The sequence below is a fragment of the Rhinoderma darwinii genome, chromosome 2, assembly GCF_050947455.1.
Source record: "Rhinoderma darwinii isolate aRhiDar2 chromosome 2, aRhiDar2.hap1, whole genome shotgun sequence".
In the NCBI taxonomy this organism is placed as follows: Eukaryota; Metazoa; Chordata; class Amphibia; order Anura; family Rhinodermatidae; genus Rhinoderma; species Rhinoderma darwinii.
Genome location: NC_134688.1, coordinates 356,805,039 through 356,818,413, shown reverse-complemented (window position 1 = coordinate 356,818,413; position 13,375 = coordinate 356,805,039). Strand labels below are relative to the sequence as shown.

The 13,375-nt window shown below is 43.1% G+C and overlaps 1 protein-coding gene across 2 annotated transcripts in view; it reads left to right on the top strand.

Moving 5' to 3' along the window:
- LOC142743239 (bile acid receptor-like) overlaps positions 1-13,375 on the top strand; it is an 81,907-nt gene that overhangs the window by 40,863 nt on the left and 27,669 nt on the right. For both annotated transcript variants that reach the window (XM_075853809.1, XM_075853808.1), the window contains exon 2: positions 8,843-8,972. In XM_075853809.1, coding sequence (XP_075709924.1) covers positions 8,879-8,972 — 94 coding nt within the window. In that variant the 5' untranslated portion in view covers positions 8,843-8,878. The remainder of the gene's footprint in view (positions 1-8,842; positions 8,973-13,375) is intronic.

The following is a 13,375-nucleotide window of genomic DNA, read 5'->3' as shown; positions in this document are numbered from 1 at the left end:
GGCATATACTGGATTATCTCAAAAGATATGCCAACTGACACTGGTCCTTCAAATAGGCCATATTCGTTCTAACTTCTGAGACAATTTCAAGCGTGTAAAAATAAAAATGAAAAATCATGTACGAATTATCAAACTATTAATGGGGTTGGCCAACCAATAGATTGTAGCTATCTGTTGGACGTTGTTAATGATCATCATGCAATATTTGCATATAACCAATGTGGTTGCATATTTCTAATGTGTATAAATATCTTAAAAAGCAATTAGGGTCTATTTATGCTTTGCGGTCATATCGCTGCAGTTTTGCAAATACCACGATAAAAATTGTCTTATGACCACAACATGTGAATAGACCCTTAAAATTCTATGCCTTCCACTGCATGTAACCTTACAAAGTCTTAATCTGCCATCAGTAAAAAATGCACATTTGCTAATAAATTATCATTAGGCCACTCTGAAAAGGTTAAGACGGGGAGAAAAGGGCTTTCACAAAAAATGTAAAACATGATAATGTGTGTTGTTTTTAGGACACATTACCACTTCCTCCAGTCTCCTGTTTCTCAAGCCAGAATTTCAGATCTTCTTGGCACACACACAAAAATGTGTCTTTGACTCATGATCTGGAAGATATTTACAGACTTTTAATATAATTGCAAAACTGTATTTTAATGAACATAACATCTACAGCCCCCACACCAAGGCAACAGCAACAAAAGCCAGTAATTAACTTCTGACGATTCCCAGCCAGACTTAATTTACATTAAGGCTATGTTCACACAGGGCAGATACGCTGCATAAAAGCACACAGCGTATCCGCCTTGGTCGCCGCAGGGAATTCCGGACGAAAAACTGCACCAAATTGTAGTGCAGTTTTTCATCTGGAATGTCTTCTGTGGAAATCCTGCATTGAAAAAAAATAGATACCATGGCGACGCGTCCCTCTGACGTCCTGACGTTCCACGGAGAGGCAGGGACTCCTAGCATTGTACATAACTATGATGCTAGGAGCCCGGCTCCCTGCACTGTGTTCCGTCCGGGAAATGCGGCCCGACACACGGACCGTATATCACGGACCGAACACGCTCGTGTGAATTAGACTTAAGGGTGCATTCACAAATGCAGGTTTTGATGAAGTTTTGTTCAGGCTTTTTTATGCAGATTTTGAAGGCAAAACCAGGTTTGAATCATAAAGGTAGAGAAAGTATAGAGGACAGACTCCACTTTTCTAATTTGCATTCACTCCTGGTTTTGGCTTCAATAACTGAATTAAAAAAACCTGCATGTGTGAGTACATTCTAATAGCAAAAGTAATAACATCTTATTTGAATATGGCCATACAAATTGAATGATTACAGGTTCAATTAAATAGAGCTTAACTCCTTCCCACCGCAGCTAGATTTCACTTTCTCGTTTTTGTCTTTTTCTCCCTGAATTCCAAGAGCCATAAAGATAAATTTTCATCAACTAAGCTGTATCATGGCTTCCATTGGGTTGAGGTCAGGGCTCTTTACTGGCCAGTCAAGTTCTTCCACACCAAACTCACTAAGCCATACCTTTTTGGACCTTGCTTTGTGCACTGGGGTACAGTCATGCTGGAACAGAAAAGAGCCTTCCCCAAACTGTTCCCACAAAGTTGGAAGCATACAATTGTCCAAAATGTCTTGGTATTCTAAAGCATTAAAATTTCCCTTCACTCGAAGGTCAACCCCTGAAAAACAACCACATAGCAATATCCCTCCTCCACCAAACTTTACAGTTGACAGAATGCCGTCAGGCAGGTAACATTCTCCTGGTATTGGCCAAATCAGACTGCCAGATAGAGAAGGGTGATTCGCCACTCCACAAAACACGTTTCCACTGCTCCAGAGTCCAGTACTTTACACCACTCCATCCGCTGCTTGACATTGTGCTTGGTGATGTAAGACTAGCATGCAGCTGCTCGGCAATGGAAACAAATGGCATGAAGTTCCAGGGGCACAGTTTTTGTGCTGATGTTAACGCCAGAGAAGGTTTGGAACTCTGCAGTTGATGAGTCAGCAGAGCTTTTTTTGCACTATGCGCCTCGGGACACCGCTCTGTAACTTCGTGGCTGAGTTGCCTAAACGCTTCCACTTTGTAATAATACCAATCAAAGTTGATCGTTGAATATCTAGAAGGGAAGAATTTTTACGAAATGACTTGTTGCAACGTTGGCATCCTATTATAGTACCAGTAGCTGGAGATCAGTGAGCTCTTTATAGAGACCAGTTCTTTCACAAAAGCTTATTAACCCCTTCCCGACATTTGACGTATCCATACGCCAAAGTCGGGTAGGGGAAGTATGGAACGGGCTCACGGACTGAACCCGCTCCATACGATGACGGTGTCAGCTGTATGTTACAGCCGACACTTCACAGTAATGAGCGGGATTGCGCTCGAGTGCAATCCAGCTCATTTAAGTTGTTAAATGCCGCGGTCAATAGCGACCGCAGCATTAAAATCGTTAGAAAGAGGGGACGACCCCCTCTAACAGCTCATCGCGCTGTGGGGCTGCCTAATGAAGGCCCCCAGGTCTGCCATCTTTGTGCTCCTATTAAGCCCTGCCTCAGGCAGCTTATCCCGCAAAAAATAGTATTAAATATAGAAAAAACTATATATATTTGGTATCGTCATAATCATAATCGTATTGACCCACAGAATAAAGTTAACATGTTGTTTTAATTGCACAGTTTTTTTAATTTTCTACCCCACAAATAATTTTTTTCCTGTTTCCTAGTACATTATATGGCACAATAAATGGTACTACATTAAACTACAACTCGTCCCGCAAAAATCAAGCCCGCAAAGGACTATATTGACAGAAAAATAAAAAAGTTATGGCTTTTGGAAGGTGGGGAGGAAAAAACAAAAAATTAAAATCTGATAAAGGGCTGCGGCGGGAAGGGGTTAAAGAGACTCTGTCACCACATTATAAGTGCCCTATCTCCTATATAAGGAGATCGGCGCTGTAATGTAGGTGACAGCAGTGCTTTTTATTTTAAAAAAACGATCTATTTTCACAACGTTAGGAGCGATTTAAGTTTATGCTAATGAGCTTTCTTAATGCCCAGGTGGGCGTACTTTTACTTTCGACCAAGTGGGCGTTGTACAGAGGAGTGCATGACGCTGACCAATCGGCATCATGCACTCCTCTCCATTCATTTACACTGCACTAGCGATATAGATATATCGCTATGTGCAGCCTCATACACAAACCCTAACATTACTACAGTGTCCTGATAATGAATACACATGACCATCCAGCCTGGACGTCATGTGTACTCAGAATCCTGACACTTCTGAATCTTTTCTGTGAGATTCCAGCAACGGATACGAAATCTCGCGAGATTACGAGGTAAACGAGATTATAATGTGCACTTATAATGTGGTGACAGAGTCTCTTTAACCCCTTCCCGCCGCAGCCCTTTATCAGATTTTTTTTTTTTTACACTTTTACTAAATAAAACCACTTTTTATGGAAAAAAATAATTTTATTTATTTTTTTACTGTACTTTTTATTAATAATCTTTATTTCACTTTGATGACTTATTTTATTAGTCCCACTAGGGGACTTTACTGTGCGATGTTCCGATCGCTGCTATAATGCTTTGGTATACTTCGTATACCAGAGCATTATTGCCTGTCAGTGTAAATCTGACAGGCAATCTGTTAGGACGTGCCTCCGGCGCGTCCTAACAGGCATATGTCCAGGGCAGACCTGGGGGCTTTTATCAAGCCCCCGGCTGCCATGACACCCCATCGGAGACCCGCGATTGCATTCGCGGGCCGCCGATGGGTGACAGAGGGAGTGCACTCCCTTTGTAAACAAAGTTAAATGCCGCGGTCGCTATTGACGGCGGCATTTAACGGGTTAAACGACCGCGATCGAAGTAAACTTCGATCGCGGGCGTTGGAGCAGGAGCTCAGCTGTCATCAGACAGCAGAGCCCCGGCTCCTGCCTGCACGGGACACCCGTGTAGGACTTAGACTAGGCTCACGTGAAAAGGCGTCAGCCTAGCCTAAAGCCCATTAGTGACTCACGTGGAAAGGCGTATTGGTGGTCACTAAGGGGTTAAGAGGCGTGTCCCAATACTTTTGTCCATATAGTGTAGTTAAGGTAGTATGTGAGTCCTGATATAGCAAATACCATAGGCACGGATCTGTAATATGGTGCCGTATTGTGGCACATTCCAACACGCAACTTATTATGTAGACACAGGAATAATACGCATCCGTAGGGACCCCATTTTCTGCCATACAAAAAGTGCATATAATGCCGTGTAAGTGAACCTGAAGGGTATATTCACGTGTGGTAGATTTGTTGTGAAACTTTCTGCGAATGTCACTTTCACCTAAATAGGGTTTGCATAAATTCATGCACATACTGCAGAAACCCAAGATGTATGGGATGGATTTTCAGCTGTAGAAATTCCTGCACCAACTCTGCTACGTGTGAATACTGTACAGCCTAAGGGCTTATTTAGACGAACGTGTAATACGTCCATGCAACGTGCGTGATTTTCACGCGCCTCGCACGGACCTATGTTAGTCTATGGGGCCGTGCAGACAGTCCGTGATTTTCACGCAGCGTATGTCCGCTACGCGAAACGCACGATGTCCCATATTTGTGCGTTGTTCGCGCATCACGTACCTATTGAATTCAATGGGTGCGTGAAAATCACGGAGCAGCACATGGAAGCACTTCCGTGTGACGCGCGTGATTCGCGCAACAGCAGTAAAAAGCATGAATGAAAACAAAAGCACCACGTGCTTTTCTGTTTACAAACATACAAACAGAGTGTCATAATGATCATATGGTGATGACACACGGAGCTGTTAAGTGCCTTTTGCGCGCGCAAAACACCGCGTTTTTTGCGAGCGCAAAACGCACACGCTTGTGTAAATCCAGCCTTACGTGTATGTGTCAACTTAAACACGCATCCACACACTTTAACCATTCCAGTGATCAATGGAATTCTAGTAAAACTCCTTCAATGCATCATCGCATAATCTAGAAAGTCTCATCTGGCACTTGTTTCTAGCATTTTCATTTCACGAAACCAGAATCAGAAGACTGAGCAGGAATAACCGATATTTCATATTAATAATTTGTTTTTCTAGTCTTTCATCCTGAAGGTTCTTTACCCTTAGGGTATGTTCACACGGCAGCGTCCGTAACGGCTGAAATTACGGGGCTGTTTTCAGGAGAAAATAGCTCCGTAATTTCAGCTGTCATGGCATGTTGAGGTGCAATTTCGCTGCGTCCATTACGGACGTAAATGGAGCTGTTTTTCCATGGAGTCAATGGAAAACGGCTCCATTTACGTCTGAAGAAGTGACAGGCACTTCTTTGATGTGGGCATCTTTTTTACGCCCCGCCTTTTGACAGCGGGGCGTAAAAAAAATGACCGTGTGCACAGAACATCGTAGGACCCATTCTAATGAATTCGGCAGATGTTTGCCAACGCTATCGAGGCGCATTTTCGGACGTAAATCGAATTACGTCCGTAAATAAGCCGTGTGAACATACCCTTACAAGTAAGTTTTATACACTTTTATATGGCCGTCTAATAATCAAGAATATCAGATATTCCAGCACCTATCAGGTCCAATTGATGCTGGATTGACTGAAAAAGGGATGAAGAGGAAACATATTGCACTAAAGTTTATGCTAAGCTGCTGTAGTTAAAGGGTAACTAAACGTTCAACAAACTTCTGACATGTCATAGTTTGAAAACAGCTCCATATTTTCAGAAGTTTTTTATTTTGTGTGTGCACATACCCTTAGGCCTGACTTACACGAGCGTGTGCGTTTTGCGCACGCAAAAAACGCGGCGTTTTGCGTGCGCAAAAGGCACTTAACAGCTGCATATGTCATCAGTGTATGATGCGCGGCTGCGAGATTTTCTCGCAGCCGCCATCATTTTGACACTCCGTTTGGATGTTTGTAAACAGAAAAGCACGTGGTGCTTTTCTGTTTACATTCAGAGTTTGACAGCTCTTGCGCGAACCACGCAGTTCGCACGGAAGTGCTTCCGTGCGACCTGCATGGTTTTCACGCACCCATTGACTTCAATGGGTGCGTGATGCGCGAAAAACGCAGAAATATAGAACATGTCGTGAGTTTTACGCAGCGGACTCACGCTACGCAAAACTCACGGACTGTCTGTACTGCCCCATAGCCTAATATAGGTGCGTGCGACACGCGTGAAAAGCATGCGCGTCGCACGCGCGTATATTACGCTCGTGTAAATGATGCCTTTGGGTGCGTCCACGCACAGTGTAAAGATTGTGGAATTTACTACTGGATTTTCTGTGTGGAAATTTTGCAGTGTTTTTACAAGAAGAAGAAAGTCAATTACCGCACATATTTATTCTGCAGCGTGTGGATGAGTTTTGTTGAAATCTCAATCACTTTGCTGCTACTTTAATATGCTGCAGATTTTCCACAATGAAATCTGTTGCGATAAATCAGCAGCTAATCTGCCCAGTCTGCACATACTCCAGCCTTGACTAATGTATAGCCTATAAGGTTACATTTTGTTTTCTTTTTGCAGGTAGAAAATACATATAGTTTAATATTGACATCAGAGTGAAAGGAAGTCGCTTGCTTTTCCTCCTGGTTGGATTTCAATAGAAATCCATTTAAAGTGACCAGGTATAGGGATAATGGGTTAATGTGTTAACTCATGTGTAATCGCTGTTTTTTTTATATCTGAAATTCTTGTAAAAAGTTCAAATAAGGTAATATAATAGTAAGAAAAACCAAAGAAGAGGAACTCAGGCAGGACAAAGGGAATATATTGATAAACAGTAAAAAAAATATGCAAAAGCAGACGAATAAGGCTGGGTTCACACGTGGCGGAATTTCACTTAAATTCCGCTGCGGACACTCCGCAGCGTTAATCCGCAGCGGAGCCGTTTGTCCATTGACTTACACTTTAATTTAGAAGTGTTCGTTTAGACGAGGCGTAAAATTCCGCTGCGGAGCATAGGCTGCGGAGCGGAATTTGGTGTCCGCAGCATGCTCTGTCTGTTGCGGAGCAGTGGCGGACTCATGGCGGAATTTCTCCATTGACTTCAATGGAGATTCTAATTTCCGCAATGAAGTCCGCAGCTGTCATGCACATGTTATGTGTGCTGCGGATCCGTCTTGCTTTTTTAACTTGACATTTCTTCATTCTGGCTGGACCTATGTATTTCTAGGTCTACAGCCAGACTGAGGAAGTCAATGGGGCTCCCGTAATGACGGGAGCGTTGCTAGGAGACGTCTGTAAATAGTCACTGTCCAGGGTGCTGAAAGAGTTACGCGATCGGCAGTAACTGTTTCTGCACCCGGGACAGTGACTACCGATCTCAATATACATGTATCTGTAAAAAACATATAAGTTCATACTTACCGAGAACTCCCTGCGTCTGTCTCCAGTCCGGCCTCCCAGGATGACGTTTCAGTGTAAGTGACGGCTGCAGCCAATCACAGGCCAAGCACAGGCTGCAGCGGTCACATGGACTGGAGCGTCATCCAGGGAGGTCGGGCCGGATGCCGAAAGAGGGACGCGTCACCAAGACAACGGGCGGTAAGTATGAATTTCTTTGACTTTCACTAGGGAAAGTGCTGTCCCTTCTCTCTATCCTGCACTGAATAGGGAGAAGAGAAGCACTTTTCCTGCAGTCCGCAGCGGCCAGTCCGCATCAATTTTCTGCACATTTTGTGCAGATCCGCTGCAGAATCTGCAACGCAGATTCTGTGCGGCATTGATGCGGACAGTTGCGGAGGAATTCCGCCATGTGTGGTCATGCCCTTACAGTAGTCTAGGCAAGAAATGACCAGGGCCTAGATTCATGTTTTAGCGGTGTCAGTGGTGAGGAAGGGACAGACACAAGAGATATTTTTTAGGTGGAGGCGAGAGGATTTGGCAATGGATTGAATGTGAGGAAGAAAGTACAGATCAGAGACAAGTACAAATCCAAGACATTGGGCCTGTGGTCTAGGGAGGATGGTGGTGTTACAGACATCAGTTTAGGCCTTATTCACACGGACATTTCCGTTTTGCGCGTGCAAAAACGATGCGTTTTGCGCGCGTAAAAGGTCCGTGTGTCATCAGCATACGGTGCGCGGCTGCGTGATGACACTCGGCATCATTATGACACTGTTTTTATGTTTACAAACAGAAATGCACGTGGTGCTTTTCTGTTTTCATTCATTCTTTTTACTCCTGTTGCGCGAATCACGCGCGGCACCCAGAAGTGCTTACGTGTGCCGAGCGCAATTTGCACGCACCCATTGACTTCAATGGGTGCGTGCTGCGTGAAACTCGGGCAAGTATAGGACATGTCGTGAGTTTTACGCAGCGCACATACGCTGCGTGAAATTCACTGACAGTCTGAATGGCCCCATTCACTTATATAGGTCCATGCGAAGCTCGTGAAAATCACGCGCGTAGCACGGACGTATAACACGTTCGTGTGAATAAGGCCTCAGGTGAAGAAAATGAATGAGGAAATAGAAAGAGCCTAATTTTAGAAAGATTAATCCTTGTTTACAAGGTGCAGATTTCCTGCAGATTACTCATGTAATTTTTAAACGAAACCAGGAACCTAAATAGAAGAAATATATAAAGGAAGGTCTTATATGTCTACTCTCCTGGATCCAATCCTGGTTTTGGCTCAAAAAATGCATGCAAAATCTGCATTAAAACTGCACTGTGTGAAGAAGGCCTTAGTTTGCGATATAGTGAAGACGTGGCCGCAGAGACAACAGACTAGCGCTATTTATAATCCCAATAAATAATGAAATAGTCTGATAACTCTGTTTTCTTTTCAGGATTTCTCTACAGAAAAGTATAATAAACACGTGTTAATGAGACAGTGGGAAGGAGTGGAGCAGACCATGGCAAACAGCTATGTAACAGTTCCTGATGCATACTGTCTTGCTGAGCCATTACCTTATTATGGTAAGTTAAAAGAAACATATGTTACACACAGGAAATGTTGTTTAACAAATTGTTATTCTAAAAAGGGATTTTCCAGCCCAATATTTAATTTTTTAAAATAATATGATTAAAATAAAAATAAAAACATTGTACAGCAAATTTTCCTGTGTTTGGTCACACCCTTTGCTACTCTCTATAAAACACTCCTCAACATTGAAATCGCAACACCAAGAAGGAAGAGTTTTGGAATTGTGGAAATCACAGGATTGATAGACATGTTAATGATATGCAAATGATAAAAAAAATGGAAACAAAATATTCCAAACATCTTGATTTATTCAGTATCGAGTATTGTTGTTGTTCTCCCAACCTCTGGGACACGCAACGTTGAACAGTGCTGACATCTCGGTGTAGGCGCGTAGCGATCTGCCGGAGTGATAAACCAAGGTCTCTCAGTTCAAGGATTCTGTCCCTTTTAGTTTGCGACAAGTGGCAATAACTGACACGTCGACGAACAGGCGGCATCACACAATCAACCCATAGCATTTGATCCGATTTTTGAGAATTCATGTGGCTAAAAAACGTTGCTGTCAATCTGGCTTTTATGCTACTCCCACATGCCACAGATTGGAGCTCGGTGCTTGAAAATTTGATCATTTGCAGATCTTAGCGACACCTGCTTCTTTCTCGACTTACATAACCCTACGGCTTTTCCTTCTTGGTGTTGCAATTTAAATGTTGAGGAGTGTATGTAGTCACATCGGCAACACAAGATGGGAAATAAAAGTGAAACATAGAAACACCTGATCACACAGTTAGGGACAGGCGTACAACCGTTGTTTCAGTCAGGGACAAGTATACACTACCACTATACAAAGAGCTATATAACCAATATTACCGCTATACAGTGATCATATGATACAAAATCAGCCCTGGCATTTTAAAGCAAACCGGCCCATCTGCTGTCCATGCAATATGTTTGCGCATTTGTGGGTCCACCATCCAGCTATACAAAAGAATTGTACATTGTTTCTGATGCTTCTTGAAATGCTGCTTTCCTTTTGTGCTATTCAGATATTTCATAAATCAATAAATCCCACAAAACTGATAAATGGGAGTAGCATGTTATGGGTTGAATGTATATACCAATTCTATTGGTATATTGGTCACAACTAATCTACAGGAACGATGTCTGATTATCCGCTATAAAATTTGAGCAGCACAGAAGGAATGCAGCAGGAATGGAGACCTACTGGACATGGTGACAATACGCAGAAATGGACATTCTTCAATCATATTTTAATATCTAGTAATAAATAAAATATTGCAGAAATATTAAGAATATATGTTTGCAATAAATATAAAACCATACAAAAATTGTAAACCACCAGAATATATAATGTGTGCAGAATTTATTTATTAAAATAATTTTGGTCAGTAAGGATACATGACGTGTTTGTTTAATTATTAGGTTGATGTAATTAATATTTTAGTGATCCTTACTGCACAAATTCATCATATTTTTTTTAATGGCGTTATATACTGTACACTCTAACAATGCGGTCATATATAGTGAATATACACATGAATAATAACATTTTATATACTATACATATGAATATTGACATCATATATACTGTACACAGATATAACACCAATATATACTGAACACTAATAATGCTGCTATATATACAATACACATGAAGAATGCCACCATACATACTGTACACATGTATGACGCCACTATATACTATACTCATGAATAATGCTGCCATATTTACTGTACACATGAATAACCTGGAACACCTGGACATTGACTTACAATAGGGTTTATCAAGCTAGGACGTGGTTTTCGTTGTTTTGATGGGAACAATAATGCAACATGTAGCGCTATTTTTCTATTCAAATCTGACGGAAACTACAACAGAGACTCCGATGCTGATGTGAACAGAATTTAACTTCTATGAAGAGACTGGAGGATGTTGGTTTACTCATGACAGTAATAGAGAGAGTGGCACTGCTGATCAGCTGCTGTATGCCAGATTTAGTAGCTGCTTATTGGCTCAGACTACAGCCACTATTCAGCAGTACCAATCTCTCTTTCTCTTATCAATTGAAGTATGTGAAATCAGCCGATGCGGCTGAACCCCCACGGACCAAACAGTAAACTAAGCAATGCTGGGCTGCTGGACGGGCTCTTTTCTTCTTGGGAGAGGAAGCACTGCTTCCTCTCTGCCACTTGACAGCTGCTTGATTATACAGAGGCAACCAACCTCATCCATTTTCTCCCCTTTGCCATCTCTTGGAGTGTCTGATCAGTGGCCGCTTTCAGATAAACTTGATAAGATACCCAAAGTGAATAAGCTTCAGTCCACAGCTATAATTAAAAATAACTGTGTGGGTGGCAGCCACCCAGCCCACTGTGCACCAGTCCATCTGGCAGTTGCCAGAACTGCCAGATGACCTGTCCAGCTCTGGTGGCCAGATGCTATATCTACATAGGTGGTTTGCAGAGTGTCATCACACTGCAGACCCTACAAGAGGATATAATACAAAGGCAGAATAAATAACAAATAACTGTCCTGTGATTCACAGGTGACATCTTCTCTAATTGGAGTCGTTCACTTACATTTTTTTTTCTCCATCCGGCCCTGTCCTCCATGATGAATACACCTGAAAACTGCATAGTTTCCTGCCCAGGCATCCTTGGCTCCTCACTTCAGCAGCCCATCCCTACCTTCTATAGCAACACAACCCCCCCCCCATCCTCCTGCCTCTTTTAAATTTGGCGTCCTGCTGTTACCCCAATACTTTGCTTGCGGCATGCCTGCTTTTACCCTTGGTGCCCCCAAATACTATACTGCCTGAATAATAGTGCTTGAGGATACAGATAGAGTTAAAAGCAAGGACATAATTAGAAGATGCTAGGCCCCATAGTCGACACCCCTCCCCCCAAGCATTTACAAGCTCCATGTGATAGTTAGGGTAAGGGCAGACTTCGCTGGTTGACTGGGTACAGTTAAAAAAATATCTGTAAAAGTACAATTTCCAGCATGACCTGACAAATAATGAGGGCATACTGGGAGTTATAGTTCCACAAACAATGGTACCTCAGTGACTCAGCCACAAGTAGAAAATACAGGATTGGGGCATGGGAGAGATTAAACCCAAAAACAGACCCCAAAAGAAATTGAGACCCATTACACCTCCAAATGTATTCAGACCTCAGACCAGAACCTAAAATAAATTGAGACACCAGATGAAATCCCCAAATTAATCTAGGCCTCAGACAAGATCCCCAAATAAATTTATACCCCGGACCAGAACCTAAAATTAATTCAGACCCCAAAATAATTTTAAACCAAACCCCTAAAGAAACGCAGACTCCAGACCTGGTCGCAAAATTAATATAGACCCGCAAAAAAGTTCAGACCTCAGACCAGACCCGTAAAACAGATTGTTGCTTGTCTTATTTATGCTGGATCAATAAATAAACATTTGGAATACTTAAGGCCTTATTTACACGAACGTAATATACGCGCGTGCGACGCGCGTGCTTTGCACGCATGTCGTACGCACCTATATTAGTCAATGGGGCAGTTTAGACGATGCGTGAATTGCGCTCAGCGCGTGTGCGCAGAAAAAAACTCACGACATGTTCTATAATCGTGCGTTTTTCGCGCACTCACGCACCCATTGAAGTCAATGGGTGCGTGAAAACCACGCATGCCGCACGGAAGCACTTCCGTGCGAACTGCGTGATTCGCGCAAGAGCTGTCAAACTCCTGAATGTAAACAGAAAAGCACCACGTGCTTTTCTGTTTACAAACATCCAAACGGAGTGTCAAATTCGAGATGAGCGCACCGAACTTCACCGGGTTCGGCCAAACTCGTTTTGACCGAAACCGGTAAAAAATGTTCGGGTACGCGACGTCAGGAGACAGTCACTGTCCACGGTGCTGAAAGCGTTAAACTGTTTCAGCACCATGGACAGTGACTTCCGCTCCGAAAATCCATGAACCTGTAAAAAAAAAAACGTTCTGACTTACCGATAACTCCGGTCCGACCTCCCGGGATGACAGTTCAGTCCAAGTGACAGCTGCAGCCAATCACAGGCCAAGCACAGGCTGCAGCCAATCACAGGCTGCAGCGGTCTCATGGACTGCGGCGTCATCCTTGGAGGTGGGGCCGGATGACAAGAGAGGGACGCGTCACCAAGGCAACGGCCGGGAGCCCGGACTGGGGGAAGCAGGAAGTTCTTGGTAAGTATGAAAGTCTTTTTGTATTCACAGGTTGGTGTATATTGTGTTCGGCATTCACTGTCGAGGGTGCTGAAAGAGTTACTGCCGATCAGTTAACTCTTTCAGCACCTTGGACAGTGACGGGCGTCGACTAGCCTCATCTCTATGATGGCGGCTGCGCGA